Below are 15,460 nucleotides of genomic sequence, written 5' to 3' on the forward strand. Positions count from 1 at the left end.
TATATATTATAAAAAAATTAGTCTTACAGTTTTACTCTGTTTTTTTCATTTGTTTTCTTTTGTCACAGCCAGTTTACCTCATCAAGTCCTTGTTAATTTTCCTACTAACCAGATCAGATAAAAAGGCAAAGTGGAGCTGGTGTTGAATATGCATCAGTTCTCCAACTATCCCTCCTGTATAATTTGCCGGCTTGATGATGCTGCAAGCCGTTGGATCAGATACTGGTACATGCGACCGTTTGGTTCAACATCTGCCTCTTGTTGCTGTAATTTGCTTCACCGCCATCTGTTAGATATAGGCTAGAAGCACCATCCATGATATACATCTATCTAGTTATAAACCTATAATGGCACTCTCTCTACTCCCAAAGATGCAAATTACTCGTACTCTGCGATAAGCTCGGCGTAGTTCCAAACCTGAAAGATCCCAGCGTAGCCCGTGGTGAGAGTTTATTACAAAGATAACTAGGTACAGACAATTTGGGTCAGCAGTTTTTCTTTTTAGCTTAGCTGATTGTGCCATATTTTGGAGTCCTGCTGAGAAATAAAATACTTGTTTTAAATGAAAATGTCTTTTCAAACCCTTTCAACCTGCTCGCAGTGCGCTAAATATTTTTTCTTTCTTCTGTGTTTCTGTGCTATAGATCTACCACCTCCAGCTGTCGTTATTCATTGGCGACACGCTGTGAGAGAAGGCTCCGCTCTGCTGTGCTACGGCGCGCCCCACTCACTCGTCCTTGACGCCCAAATGCTGTTTGCCAATTGTCATGCCACCCGTCCTCTGTGAGTTATGACGGCAGCTTCGTTGACTCAGGAAAAAGGCTGCTCCTTGGCTCACCAGTGAGCAAGTCGCATGATGAAGGAGGGTCCTGGAAGTCTGCTCTTCAAGGAATCTGCCAGCAGGATATGAGTATTTTGAGCCCTGTGACAGCTAACAAATCTAACCTTGTGGGAGGCCCAGAAGAATACTCCAGAGTCATGCAGTCAGAGGAGCTATTCAGCAGGAAGCTCAAAGCCTTGAGCGATAGCATGGGACCTCCAGCCTCCAGCATGCAGGGGAAACCTGATGGTGCAGGCAAAACAAATGGTACTCCGGCAATGCCTAAAATGGGTGTCAGGGCCAGGGTCACAGAATGGCCGCCAAGAAAAGACGGATGGGACGGGCGGCCTTCGCCTAACTATCAGAGTGTGATACCCGTGTTTCAGAACGGCCAGCAGGAACACACTGTGGAAATACTAGAGCAAGGTGAAGCAGTCTGTCTGGAGGTGGACTACACTGACAAATACACGCTGAGTGACTTTCTCTGCCACTCTCCGCTGAAGGGTCTGCACCCTATCCGTCAGCGGAGCAACAGTGACGTTACCATAAGTGACATCGACTCTGAAGACGTAATGGACCAGAATGCCGTCAACCCAAACACTGGAGCCTCGCTGCACCGCGAGTACGGCAGCACATCCTCCATCGACCGCCAGGGCTTGACTGGGGATGGCTTCTTCACCATGCTTAAGGGCTACCGAGTTGAAACCCTGGACCACCGCAGTATACCCCCTCTGGGTTTCCCCGAGTTGCTGCGCTGTGATGCCTCGCTGTCCCCCAGCTTGCAGACAGCAGCACAAATTGCAAGGGGTGAGATAGTCCACATTCCAGGCTATGACTACATAGACAGCTCCCTACTCTACAGCCGGGAACGGGAGAAGTCCTTCATGAGACGTCTTAAATCGGAGTCGTCAGAAACATCACTGTTCAGGAAACTTCGGCCCATAAAGAGTGAAAGTGACGCGCTGCGGCTCTCAATCGAGGACGACCGGCGACCGCTCAGCTTCCAAAAATGCTTCGCCCACTACGATGTGCAGAGTGTGCTTTTTAACATCAGCGAGGCGGTGGCGAGCAGAGCTAACCTGAGCCAGAGGAAAAACACTACTACCGGTGCCTCGGCCGCCTCAGCTGGAGCCGGAGCTGGTGGAGTGTCCGTAGTTGGAGGCGGTGCTGGACCTGGAGCAGGAGCCGATGGTGGAGCAGCAGGATGCAACAGTGCCAATACCCCCATGTTTGAGTCTCCACTGGGCAGCAGAGAGGACTTGAACCCAAAGGAGAACCTGGATGCAGACGAGGGGGACGGGAAGAGCAACAGCTTGGTGCTGAGTTGCCTGCACTTTCGCAATGAGATTGGTGGCGAGAGCGAGAGGAAGATCTCCCTCTCCAGAGCCAACAGTGTCAACTACAGCGGTTTGTCAGAGAGCTGCTCTTTCGAGTCATCCCTAAGTTCACACTGCACCAACGCAGGAGTTTCTGTGCTGGAGGTGCCTCGAGAAAACCAGCCAATCCACAGGGAAAAGGTCAAACGCTACATCATCGAGCACATTGACCTTGGAGCATACTACTACCACAAATTCTTCTACGGGAGAGGTAAGGAGCTAATTTCTGTTTTTACAGATAGTTAAAAGTGATGATGCAGCAGGATTTGTGTGACTCACTGTTGAGGACTATTAAACTTTCCAGGCCAGCTACATTTTTATAAAGTAAGACTTCTTCAGTCACCTGTGGGGAAGCTAGCTCCCAGATGGAACAGCCTCATCTCACAGGGTCAAATATCTCAACGTCCCAGTTGTTTTTTGTACAAGCACATGAAATAAAGTCCAGAACAATAGCAGGCTTGTGTTGGGTGCGAGGGCGTGTGTTTCACTTCCTCAGCAGAGGAGCGGTCATGTCCTCCCTCTGATATTACTCCGAACCCTGCGGAGAAACTGCGATTAGTCATGTGAAAAAGAGAGAGGTGAGTGAGAGGGTGTACTGCAGCTGTTCCCTGCAGGGACTAAGAGAGTACGAGGTCTCCTCATATGAAACTTTAGGGTCAGCAGAGCTACGCCAAGGTCCCAGTTCTCCTCATTAAAACACCTACGAGACGAATGCTGGAAATACCGTGCTGACCCCGACCCATCGCCGCATTATACATATCTGTTTTTCCCACTTCTCTGTGCAATCTGTGCTCGCTGGTCTCAGCAGATAGAGTTACCCCGTCTTAAGCCTGCCCCCACCATAGAAAACAGCTGCTTCACCTTTCACACTCCAAGATGCCTTAACCTCTTCAAAAAGACACTCTGAATAAAAATCTGTCTCTGAGAGACATGTCGATAATTGCTCAAATGCCTTGCTAATACTCACACCAAAGCTGGGTTCTGGATTTGGGTTGTGCATTTATTTAGCCTGCATTCACAGCAATGCAGGCCTGTGTATAACAGGGCATTTTCATGAAGACCTTAGTCTCTAGGGTAGGATGCCTCTTTCACAGTATGGAAATGTAGCCACTGCCTTTTTCCTTTTTTTAAAATAAGGTGTTTTATTGACTAGACAGGTCTGTCATCACCTGCGCTTCACAGCAAAGACACACTCACACAAACATCACTACGTGTCACTATTTCTCAGCAGGCTTTCATCAACCTGGACTGAACATTGATCCAATTGATTGCCTAAAGCCCTGCTTCCCTTAGCAACCGGAGTGGTTTTTCCCCTAATGGACACAATGCTTCCTTCACACAAAATGGGTCAACCTTCACTATGTACAGGTCATGGTCACATTAGGTGTTTGGGTTGACACTGAGATGTGCAGAGGGCAATGTAAACCACCTCTTACTGACATGCAAGGCTTGAAATTAAGCTTGGAGCACTAAATGTACAGAAGAAGGGGCTCACAGTGTTGGACTTTCAAAGATTTTTTTAAGGTGTTTCTGTGGTGTGGATTAACAGCAAAACGAGAAGGGGGCATTATTTGACGTGAAAAATCAAAGTCATCCAATTTGCAACCTTTGGCAAATTGTCAGCACCATGTGATGGGCACCGCTGACATGCTAAAGAAATGTGTTGACAAAAAGCTTTCCTCTAAAGTCAGCACTGTCTGACTCACTGTGCTCCTGGTATTTGGATGCCTTGAGACCTCCATTGCTACACAGCCCCCCCCACCACCACCACCATTTGACCTTATGCCTTACATTTCCCTGCAGAACTCTGTCCCTGACAAGCATTCGTCAGACAGTTAACCCTACTTTCCCTCCATACAGATAATTTATTATTAATGCCGATGTGCGTTTTGCTCCACTGTGCGTTTTGCTCCACTGTTTATGCTACAGTGACAAGAACCACGCTATTTAACACAGCTTGCACTGCATGGCGTGGATGTAATATCGAAAACTTCTGCAGAAATCTCTTTGTGAATGTCACTGCTTTGTGGACCCTGCTGAGGTTTTTCTTTTAGCTGTTGAATCCAGGTCTTTCTCCTCAGCTTTAGCCTGGATTAAGGGAGTGTTTGCTCAAGGCCCTCTTATATGTGTGCCTACACACACTCATGCGCACACACACACATGCACATGTACGCACGCATGCATTGTGTGTCAACAAAGAAATTAGTACTGGTTCTTATGGTGCTTAGAGCTGAAAAGACTAAAGCCCAGCTAGTAATCCTTGTCGTGTAGTGAATTTTTCATTAAATCAGCACAATAACTGATGGAAAGAATTAACGACCGTATAAGAAATTTGGCCAAAAGACTCAACTCCTTTGGAGCGATACTATAAGGAGTAGAGCTGGCATTCTGCCCATCATTATTATTATTAATTTACTCTGAAAATTAATGTCTAGACCTCAGGGTGTCAAAGGGGAAACAACCACAGACTGTCCATAAATGAAAAAAGTATTCATCCTTCAGGGGCCATAAAGAGGGCAAGGAAAAGTAATGAGAATCTGCCCATCACATTTTGATATTTTCAGCACACTGGAGGGGTGAGGAGGTTACTGGAAACATCAGATTTACCCAAAGCCATGAAAATCCCCTGGAAATTTCCTGAAAATCTTGCCTTGGGTTTTTGAGCAAAGTAGATCGAAACATGAAATTTTGAGTGTGCACTCAATAAATGTTTTTCTGGGATTACACCAGATTTACTAGTTTTCATGCCATGATTGTTGATATAACTGATGGATATATAGACCAACATCTTCGCAGTGATTCCCCCCCCAGTCATGTGATCCAATCTCTACCAGTATTGAATGTTGGTGCGGTGTTTTTCTAACACCATTCTTACCCACGTGGTCATCTATCTAATATGCATACGAGTACATGCCATTTATAAAGTGCAAAGCTCGAGTTCTGCATCATTCATTTCTAGCATGAGAACAAAGTCAAGGGTTGCTGCTGCAGTAGTAGTAGTAGTCGTAGTAGTAGCTGTGGGAACATGACTTATGGGGCAGAACAGTCCATTAATTTAAAATGACAGAACAACAACAAGAGAAAAAAAAACGTTTGCATGTTCTGTGGGCGTCCTGAGCGTCTGCTTCATTCAGTTACGGATGTTATGCGTCATGCATGCACTTCACTTCAGAATAGAAAACTGAATTAAATTTCTTTTGAAATGACCTGATGTATTATTAAGGTCATAAATGTATTGATGCAGACTTATATTAAGACATTATGTCATGTCTGTACTTCAGTCTGCATGTGTCTGCATTGTGCAAAACTCAATGCCACGTGGAGCATGTGGGTTTTATTTATTTAGTGCCGAATTGCAGCAGCAGTCTTATCAGTGCTTTATTACAAAGCAATGGCCAATGACTCTATATAAGCAAGTACTTGGTGATGCTGGGGAAGAAATCCCTTTTTATCAGAAAGAGACTGCTGGCAGACTCAGGCTCAGGGACACAACAGCATCACACAGTAGCTGGAGATCCATGATGTGAACTCTGCTCTTGCTCTACTGGATTGAAATCTGGTGACTGTAAAGACAATTTGAATGAACTCAGTCATGTTCAAGAAACTAGTTTACGATGATTTGAGCTTTGTGACATGATCCATTATCCTAAAGGAAGCAGCCATCAGAAGGTGGATACGCTGTAGGGCATAAAGGGATGGACATGATCCGCAACACACTCAGGTGGCATTTAAATGATGCTCAGTTGGTACTAAGGAGTCCAAAATATGGCAAGAAAATAACCACATACCCCCAGCCTGAACCACTTGAGATAATGCAGGATGGAGTAACAGGCTGTAGCTTCAGTTTTATGTTGACTGGAGTGGCCCTCGGTGTGTTCTGCTGCTGTAGCCCATCTTCAAGGTTTAATGTGCTGTACGTTCAAAGAAGCTCTGCTGCATTGCTTGGTTGTAAGAAGTGGTTGTTTGAGTTATTGTTGCCTTCCTGTCAGCTCTGAACATTCTCCTCCGACCTCCTCCATCAAGAAGGCTTTTTCACCCAGAAACTGCTGCTTGCTCGATGTTTTTCCCCCTCCTTTTCAGACCTTTCTCTGTAAACACTTGAGATGGCCATGAAAAAATCCCAGTAGATTGATAATTTGACAAATACACATCCCAGCTCTGATAATGCCACATTCAAAGTCACTTTAATCACCTTTTACCTCATCGTGGTGCTTAGTTTCAACTTCAGCAGGTCGTCTTTGCCGTGTATACATATCTAAATGCATTGAGTTACTGCTATGTGACTGGCTGATGAGATCTTTGTTGAACAGATGTAACTAATCAGCTCATCTGTGAGTGCATATAGGTAAACAGATAATCTACTGAAACCACAGCAGTAATTTGATTACGTGTTTTATTAAAAATCTGTAATTTATTATTACTTATATTTAAGCTTTCTTTCTTTCACCAGCTAACATAATGTCTGATAACATGCATAACTCTCATTTAATTTTATATCTCTTTCTCTCCCTCCAGAGCATCAGAATTATTTCGGTGTAGACGACCATCTTGGACCCGTGGCAGTCAGCATCCGCAGGGAGAAGCTAGACGATGGAAGGGATAAGGAAGGGACGCAGTACAACTATCGGGTCACCTTTAGAACCAGTCAGGTAACGATAATACACTGATGTGCACTTTTCGCTCACTGCTTACATTATGGATGCATGATTGGAGAACCTTCATGACCTGTCAATTTATTGAAGAATTGTTTACTAGCGCGAACATGGATTTTTCATATTTCTCATATCACATTCAGTGAGACACGTTAAGGTCACTCGGCCTGCGGCTCAGTCAAGCAGTACAAAAGTCCAGGAATGCTTCAGTACCCCCGAAAACAACAGGAAACTTCTCTGCCCTCTTAAATCTGCACTAATGTGTCCAGTGATTCGGTGCCAGTTGTGACTCAGTTGGCCATTAATGCAAATACTGATACAGTGTATCAGAGGTGTGTAGTTGCCCGCCTTCGCTCACTTTCACACACCCCGATGAACACACAACCTGATTAATCCCAAAAAACGGAGAGGCAGAGTCCTGGTGTCCCTGGTGGGACCGTATCGTCTTGATTGATGCTGGCTTGTCTCATTCACTGAATAATTCAGGTGCAACAGATGCGTCAGGCAGGAAAATGTCACTGATATCCAGTGCCCTTCTCGGTTTAAAGCACCACTCCCACGATAAAACAATGTATCTGGGTCATGGTAGCCCTGCAAGTGGCACGCAGGCAGTGTTTTAACTCCTCGACCGCTGGAGCATCTATTTGCATGTACTCCTGTCATTTAGCCTCATTGCTCTCTCTGCGCGACCTGCCCCACATCGCTCTCTCTTCCTGCCTCTGCTATATAAGTCTACTTTTCAGAAAGCCTTTTTATTTGGCCGCAGTTGACTGCTGACATGTTAACAGGCTGTGCAAATGGAAATTTGGATGTTCTTGTTTTGAAAGTGTTTACTGGCACACAAACATCTAGTATTCAGTTAGCCTGTCTCAATTATTTAGAATTTGAGTTCCCTAATGCTGTCCAGAGTCATAATGTAGTCATTACCCTTAACACCAGTCAGCATATGGAAGCATACCTGACCCAACCCTATCACACTGTACAAGTAGGAGTTTATATGACTGTTAACTTTACTGGACAAATCCTCACCATCTGTCTTTCCTGCCAGCTGACCACCCTCCGTGGTGCCATCCTGGAGGATGCCATTCCATCCACGGCGAGACACGGGACGGCCCGCGGGCTGCCGCTCAAAGAAGTACTTGAATACGTCATCCCTGAGCTGAATATCCAGTGTCTGAGGCTGGCCATGAACTCTCCCAAAGTCGCGGAACAGCTCCTCAAGCTGGATGAGCAAGGGGTGAATAATACATTGAGATGTCCTCTTGAACCGTGTTTTGAGTGCTACCACAGATTTTTGCTGCTGCTGCTGATTTAACGGGGTAATCTGAGGTTCAGTGCCTTGATGATTAATACTTGGTGTCTTGCATTTTAAGATATGTATACATATGGTTCTTCCTTTTTTCTTTTTAAGACAACCCCCCCCCAAAAAAAAGAAAGGGAAAAAAGAAAAAAATTGCGTAAATACTACCATTTGTAGTTTTACGGGGTGATGCATTACATGCAGGACTACTACTTGTCGAGACGAAGTGACTCACTGTGGAGTCATAACTGTGAGGCTGCCAACCAGCACTCCAGGAGGTCACTGCATCTGGACAAACAATAGTGAATCACACAACCTCTTCACAAAACCTAGACAGATTACGCTAACAAGATACAGCAGGTTAACAAACGTGCGTCTCTGTATGTGAGGAGGGAAGAAAGCCTCGTCTGTCCAGAGATTTTCCAGCTGTTTAATTTTAAAGCCACCGCAGCCACATATCAGAAACGAAAGATTGTTTTGACTGCATTAGCACATCACGCTACATATTTCAGGCGTATGTGTCTCTATTTGTGACATTTACCTCAGCTATAGAAGGAAACTGGGAGGGATTAACTTCAAATAGCAGGGATCTTTGTCCTATATACGGGCTGCTTGTTATAGATAGATAACACAGACTCCTGAGCCGAGGTGCAGACAATACCACGCTTAAATAGAATCAATAGAAGTCCTGTACTCTCTGCAGCCAGCACCATCTGTTTTTGGCACACTTGTTGTGCTGATAGGACACTTGCACACAAGTTAGAGTAACTTACTTTTGACAGCCTACTTTGCCTGAGAGCAGGAGATTTGGTATGCTGCTCAGACGGTGGAGGGTGTCATCTTGCATTATCTCTGTTTGAATAAAATTGCTAATAGTGATATGGGCTCTCTATATTCACAGCTGTCACAGATTCATTGCGTGATCGGAAGGCCTTTAATTTCTCATGTAATGAAACTGGGAAAAAAAGATGGAATGGAGAGTGGAAGGATTAGCCAGGGGTGATACTTGTTTCACCATCAGAGAATTGTCTGCTTATTAGTTTAATTACATTCGTTAGCGTGCGCCCATCCTTCCAATTGACAGGGGAAAGGTTCTTATAATAGAAAGTGTCAGCCAAGACCCTCTTCTGTGTTAGGATTTCGTTACACACATAAACAAGAGCAATGAAGTGTCCTCTCTAAAGCAAGTTAAATGCACTCACGGTGGCAGGCTCTGTGTCCAATTATGTCAAAGTAACTTTGTAAATAAGTGCTTTGAGGAAGTTCTTCCTACCAGATGTTACAGGGGTTTGTTCACCTGCCATGCGACTCCCCATGTCTGCAGATAAAGAGTTTGATAGATGATGAAACTGACACATGGGAGGCAAAAAAAAAAGCAATAAAATAATCTCAAGAAACTGCCTTCAGAGGAGGAGAGCCCAGGCTAAGTGGGGCTTGAAGCTCTTCCAGTTGGCACTCCTCTGCGCAGACCTCAAACCAAAAGCCCAGTGGAAGCCAGTTTTATATTTGGATGTCAGTATTTTTGCACACTCCTGTTATAATCATTAATGTTATTCTTGCCGGGCAAATGTTCAATATGTCAGGCACTCCTTAATCTGCTTTTTAACCAAGCTGGACTTTGACCGCCCCTCTAATGTGTTTATGTGAGGAAGCTGATACGGGACAGGAAGAACTGCAGCCTGATGATCTGCCTGACTTTTTTTCCCCCTAAAATGCATATTTTTTGAGGATTTGTGTGCGCGTGCGCAATTCTTTGGAGATGTTAGATGTTAGTCTCTTTGTTAAATGCTTCCTCTTGCTGTGAACGGAGTCAGAGAGGGTCTCCTGCATCTGCAAAAAGAATATCCCTGAAAGCGGCCTTGTAGACTGCGCCGTAACAGCCTAGGACGTAAGAAGAGAAGAGAGCATATGCGAATGTATTTTAGATCTCATTGTAGATCACAGTGAATTGACTGTGCGCAGATGGACTGTGGAAAAGGAGTTGGCAGCTAATGAGATTTAGAGATGCGATCTTGAGTAAGAAATTTACAAATTAGGTTTTGTTTTTTTTGTAAGCCATTGATTTTTCAATGCGTATCTGCTGTTTCAATCTAAAGACTCAAATCTGGAAAATTAAAATTCTTTAGTTTATTATTATCTGTGTCAGTTAGAAAATGAAAGTTGTGAATTTACAAGCACTGGTAATACTCATAAATTTGAAAGTGAGAGGAAAATATGAGTGTGTCATGACAGTAATGACAACGTTGAGGAGGTCAGAGAACAGTTACTGACCTTTTCCTCTAAGTTATGTTTGACAGATGATATTCTCCCTAACCTAGAAAGCTAATCTCCCTGCAGTGATCGCATTCATAGCATAAACAAAGAATAAGTGCAGGAAATTTTGCAATTACAAACACTGCGTTTTTTAAAATCCCCTGGCCTTACATTGAAAGTTGGAGAAGTTTCTGTAGTGACACTTTAATGCAATAACCCCAGCAGATGTTTGTGTAGTGGTGCGTGGTGATTGTAGCCAGGTTTAAGTAGCCACATTTTTGGATTTTTGCTGCATCAGGACACTGCAGCGCAGACATATGTCACACCACGCCATCCCTCAGGAGCCGCTCAGAGCTCTCCGGGGGAAACACTGTCCCAATTTCTTTCTCCACTCATTATGTGTCTTTTGTTGTTTGTGCGTTCTTATTTTAGTTTCAGCTTTTGTTTAAATGAATGAGCAGGAGTTCAGTTTTCAACGCCCTGCAGCTCTGGACAGATGGAGAAAAATTGGAGATGCTTTCTTTGCTAAGATTTTTGGCAAGATCTGTTAAATGGGATACAGCTCCACCTTAACAGAAGCTAATGCCACTCCAAAAAGAGCCATCACAGACGGTGATGCAACAAGCTTCACCGAAGGAGCACTACTCATCTGTATCTTTGTTATATGTCCTGTGTGCTTGCTCTTTTCAAATTCGCCCCAAAGGTTAATGTGATTACCCTCCCTATCGGTTAGGCTGTTAAGAGGAGCTGGAGGTCAAGCGAGTCCATATCACACAGGATAAAAGACAGAAGGCCACATCATTGCACATCATGCCATTTCCACGGGGCTTGATGGTATAATAGCTTTTGGTAACCGCAGGAGCTTTAGTGCAGAACAGACTGCCTGATGGGAGGAAGTCACCATGACAACAGTGTCAGGAGTACACCGGGAAATCATAACCTGTAACGGAGGAAAAAGACAATTCCAATTTGTTTCAGTATATAGACCATTTGTCAGCATTCACATTCAGAGAAACCCTTTCTTCCCGCCGTACCGACACATTGACTCTGGGTCAAGATGAAGGTGAAGCTGTGAATAAAGGGCAACAGGTGCCAAACGCAAGGGGCTGCCTCCTCATCTATTTGTTTCCACCCTTGACCCTTTTTTTCTTTCCATCTTCTGCTATCATTGGGAGGGTGTAAGCCTTAGAACTCATGTAGTGGAGAGATGCTCTCACACTAATCTCACAAGAGAATCACTCCAGATGTTTTATTTCTTCCTGTCTCTTGAGGAGATGAGTTCATATCAGACATTTCTGAATTACAGCAACGCTTGTGGTGGAAACTTGAGAGATTTGGCTCCCTTTTCTATGCCTTTAGATGGTCTTCTCAATAAACAAGACGTCTGTATATCTGTATGTAGACACATTTGTTAAACAATCTTCCTAGTATTTCACAGCTACAAAAGTATCTCCTAAGGAAGAGGTCCATTAGAAAGTATTGAAATACTGTTGTTGGCAGATTATGCCGTTTTCTTTCATAAACCGAAACTGTTCTGCTGTATGTCTGTAATCCACTCCCTTGTCGCCCCACAGCTGCTCTTAAGTAGCAGCTAATAGCTCAGGTTGATTTATACTCTGCACAGTGCTCCTGAGAGTTCATAGCCTAGCTTCACAAAAGGGGATTTCAGCTCTCTCTCCCCCCCAAGAAGGGTTATGAAGGCCTTCACATTAGCTGTGACATGATGGAAAGTGGGCACTTGCATGCTTTGAGTGCTTAATATACAGTATGTATGAGTGTGGTGTGCGTGATACCGATCAGCAACAGGAAATGGTACTCACTGAGTGTCTATGTCTATTTTCCTCATTCCAGCTAAGCTTCCAGCACAAGGTGGGAGTACTCTACTGCAAGGCTGGCCAGAGCACAGAGGAAGAGATGTACAACAACGAGAGTGCCGGCCCAGCGCTGGATGAGTTCTTGGATCTGCTTGGTCAGAGGGTGCGCCTCAAAGGCTTCACCAAGTACAGAGCTCAGCTGGATAACAAGAGTAAGATAAAATGCACAACACACTCGCCAAGCTAAACATCCACAAATGCTAACCCACACATTTCCAGTCCTGCTGAGTGCAGATGCTCCGCTGTATGTGTTTACAGGGACTGTAGTGCATCTTCAATCTTAATTTTTGTTCTATGATATCATCAGATCAGCTAACTCGGTTACATTTTGCAATCTGGCCTGAGACCCTGACCTCCCTGTCTTCTCTTATAGCGGACTCCACAGGCACACACTCTCTTTACACTACCTATAAAGACTACGAGCTGATGTTTCACGTGTCCACCATGCTCCCCTACACACCCAACAACCGGCAGCAGGTGAGTAAACTGTACCCTTCAGGCTCTATCTTCTGCAGCACACCACCATGCTTGCCCTTCTGTGTACTCAGTTGATGTCTAATAGCTTTAATAAATCCCTGAGCAAGTTCCTTTTAGGATATCACCTATCCTGACTACTGCCAATCTTCCCCAGAGACTCATTTCGCCACGGTAATGACCTATCAGTTGAAAGCACGAGCATTGCCATAGCGACGGTACCCCATAGTAGGACTTTAATCAGTGCTTCCCCAGGGGCTGAAGCAGACGCGGTATTAGATGGACCTCTGTCTGTCCGTGCTAACAAGTGGAATTAGGTGGATGTAGCAGTGGACTGTTGAACGATGGCCCTCTAAAAATAAGATTACAGACATTCACTGTATTAATCTCTATGCCGATCACACGGTTGTACTTTTTGAGTCCATAATACAACCTGTGGGCACCACCCTGTAGAGATTAGAATACCTTGATGGAGGCTGGATGTACAGTCTAAAACATCAGAAACATCTAACAAGTGAGCGTAGAAACATATGATTGGTGGTGTTTTTTTTTTCTCTTTACCTTTCATCCAATTGTATTTCATAAAGTGGGATTGTTTGATTTAATCCCTGGTGGTAATATTCCAGCAGGGCCAAGCAGAGCTTGACCTGTTCATCCCTTCATCATTTCCAAATCACCCCTGCACCCTCTAATCCTGCTTGTTTCGGGCTCTCACTGACCCTGACTGACAGGCTCACACCAACCAGAGAATGGGGGTTAATGACCTGCACAGGCCAACAATACAAGCAGTATAAATTGGGTTTGAGTGGACATGTGCCCTTCACACACAAATCCTAAATTGAGTTAGTTGATATCTCTACCACCCAAAAATCCCTTTGTCCAGTAAAGTTTCTGTATCCAAACCAGGAACAGTGATTCTGTCGAGGAGAAGGGCAAAATGTGAGAGCTTACTCAAAGGATTGATTTATTTATTTTTTTTCGTGCAGGGGATGAACTGATGCCCCCCGTCCCTGCATTCAGTGTAATAAAGATGCTCAAATGTTAATCCAGGAAAATGACGCTAAACAGGTTTTGTCCCATCAGTTGTATCAAAGCTTGTTGCAACCCATGAGTCTATGATTGAAAAATTGTTTCCAAAGGAAAGGCCTGTGGGAAGGAAACATAAACGGTGACAACCTCATTTTCTCAATTACCACACCATGTCCTACTGAGAACGTGACGTACACGCCACAAGATTGTGCAGAGGCCCAATCAATGAGACAGGAATTTATCCCTCTAATGCCAAGTGTATCATATTTGATACATGAGCATTACCTGTAGAGTTCGAAAAGCCTGAACAAATTGCACATTTTTTTGAAACAATTAATAAATAAAAATTCTGGATGTAGCAAAACCTAATTTGTTTTCTTTTAATTTGTCAAAAAGTTCAATAAACACTCCAATTAAAAAAAAATGTAAATTTTCTGGCAATTATTTAATGACTAGACTACAGTTACTATAGTTTTGTATTTTCTAATTATTTTAATTATTATTATTATTATTATTATTATTTCATTTTGACCTTTTGTTTTCAAGTTCAAGTGGATTTTCTTATTTCAGTTTAGTTTTTGTTGTTTGAAAATGTTTAGTTTAGCCTTTTTTCTTTTTTGTTTCAGTGTTAGTTTTAGGCTTTTTTTCTTCATTATTATTATTGTACCAAGAGCATAAGTCACAGGCAAGATTTGGGGAAATCAGGCTGTATAATAAAAACATAACTTTTTGAAAGCAGTGATTCGTAGTGTTATAAAAATCCAGATATCCATAAACACGTCTGTCAATACCTCAAGTTTTAGTTAATATAACCACCTTGGTTCAGGCATCATAGGGTTAATTAAATAAGGAACTTTTACATAACTGGCATGTTTTTTGGGGGTTTTGTTTTTGTTGTTTTTTTGGTTTTGTTTTAAGTCCTGTGACATCAGAGCTGTCAATCAAATCTTGTTGCATTAAAAAAAAAAGCTTTTGTATCATTTCCTGGTTTATAAGAGATGTCCATCCTGTCCATTAATGAGGACGTTTTTGCAACCCAAAATTCTTTGTTTTTCTTGGCTATAGGCATGATACTTTAAGGTTTGCTGGGAAAATTTCTAAGTAATAAAAGGTCCAGTACATATGAGCACTTGGTGCTACACCTTAGTTTGTCTGGTATTGATCGGTGGCTTATCATGGTTAATGTTAGCAAATGTTTGCTAAGTTGAGAAAGAAGTTTTTGTGTGACTGTTGAGTCACTGCAACTGACACACGGCTGGCCTTTGTTCAGAAAAACACTCGCATGCTCTCATTCGAATTGAAATCTTAAAGCGATAATGTGTTTTCCAAACTTCTGTACTCTTAAACTAACCTGACTGTGTTCATCTTTTATCTAATTTAATTTCCATTTCTCCTTTTTCTCTTGCAGTTGCTAAGGAAGAGGCACATTGGCAATGACATTGTCACCATAGTGTTTCAGGAGCCCGGGGCCCTTCCTTTCACTCCAAAAAACATCCGCTCTCATTTCCAACATGTGTTTGTCATTGTCAAAGTCCACAACCCGTGCACTGATAACGTCTGCTACAGGTAAATGGAACAAGCATGCATCACGCCTGCAAGGCACTCCCAAAACCGTTTTTTTACTCTGGTTGGTAAAGAAAAGCGTGCAGGGTAGAAGAAAGTAGAAAAACATCTGAGTTTGG

At 43.4% G+C, this 15,460-nt stretch overlaps 1 protein-coding gene across 4 annotated transcripts in view; it reads left to right on the forward strand.

Moving 5' to 3' along the window:
- LOC102215186 (signal-induced proliferation-associated 1-like protein 2) overlaps positions 1-15,460 on the forward strand; it is an 80,351-nt gene that overhangs the window by 30,402 nt on the left and 34,489 nt on the right. For all 4 annotated transcript variants that reach the window (XM_005742424.1, XM_005742426.1, XM_005742425.1 and 1 more), the window contains exons 2-7: positions 645-2,407; positions 6,712-6,845; positions 7,897-8,085; positions 12,253-12,427; positions 12,649-12,752; positions 15,187-15,344. In XM_005742424.1, the coding sequence (XP_005742481.1) occupies positions 907-2,407; positions 6,712-6,845; positions 7,897-8,085; positions 12,253-12,427; positions 12,649-12,752; positions 15,187-15,344 (2,261 nt within the window). In that variant the 5' untranslated portion in view covers positions 645-906. The remainder of the gene's footprint in view (positions 1-644; positions 2,408-6,711; positions 6,846-7,896; positions 8,086-12,252; positions 12,428-12,648; positions 12,753-15,186; positions 15,345-15,460) is intronic.

The sequence above is a fragment of the Pundamilia nyererei genome, unplaced genomic scaffold (genome assembly GCF_000239375.1).
Source record: "Pundamilia nyererei isolate P.nyererei 1_Seehausen unplaced genomic scaffold, PunNye1.0 scaffold00120, whole genome shotgun sequence".
Lineage (NCBI taxonomy): Eukaryota > Metazoa > Chordata > Actinopteri > Cichliformes > Cichlidae > Pundamilia > Pundamilia nyererei.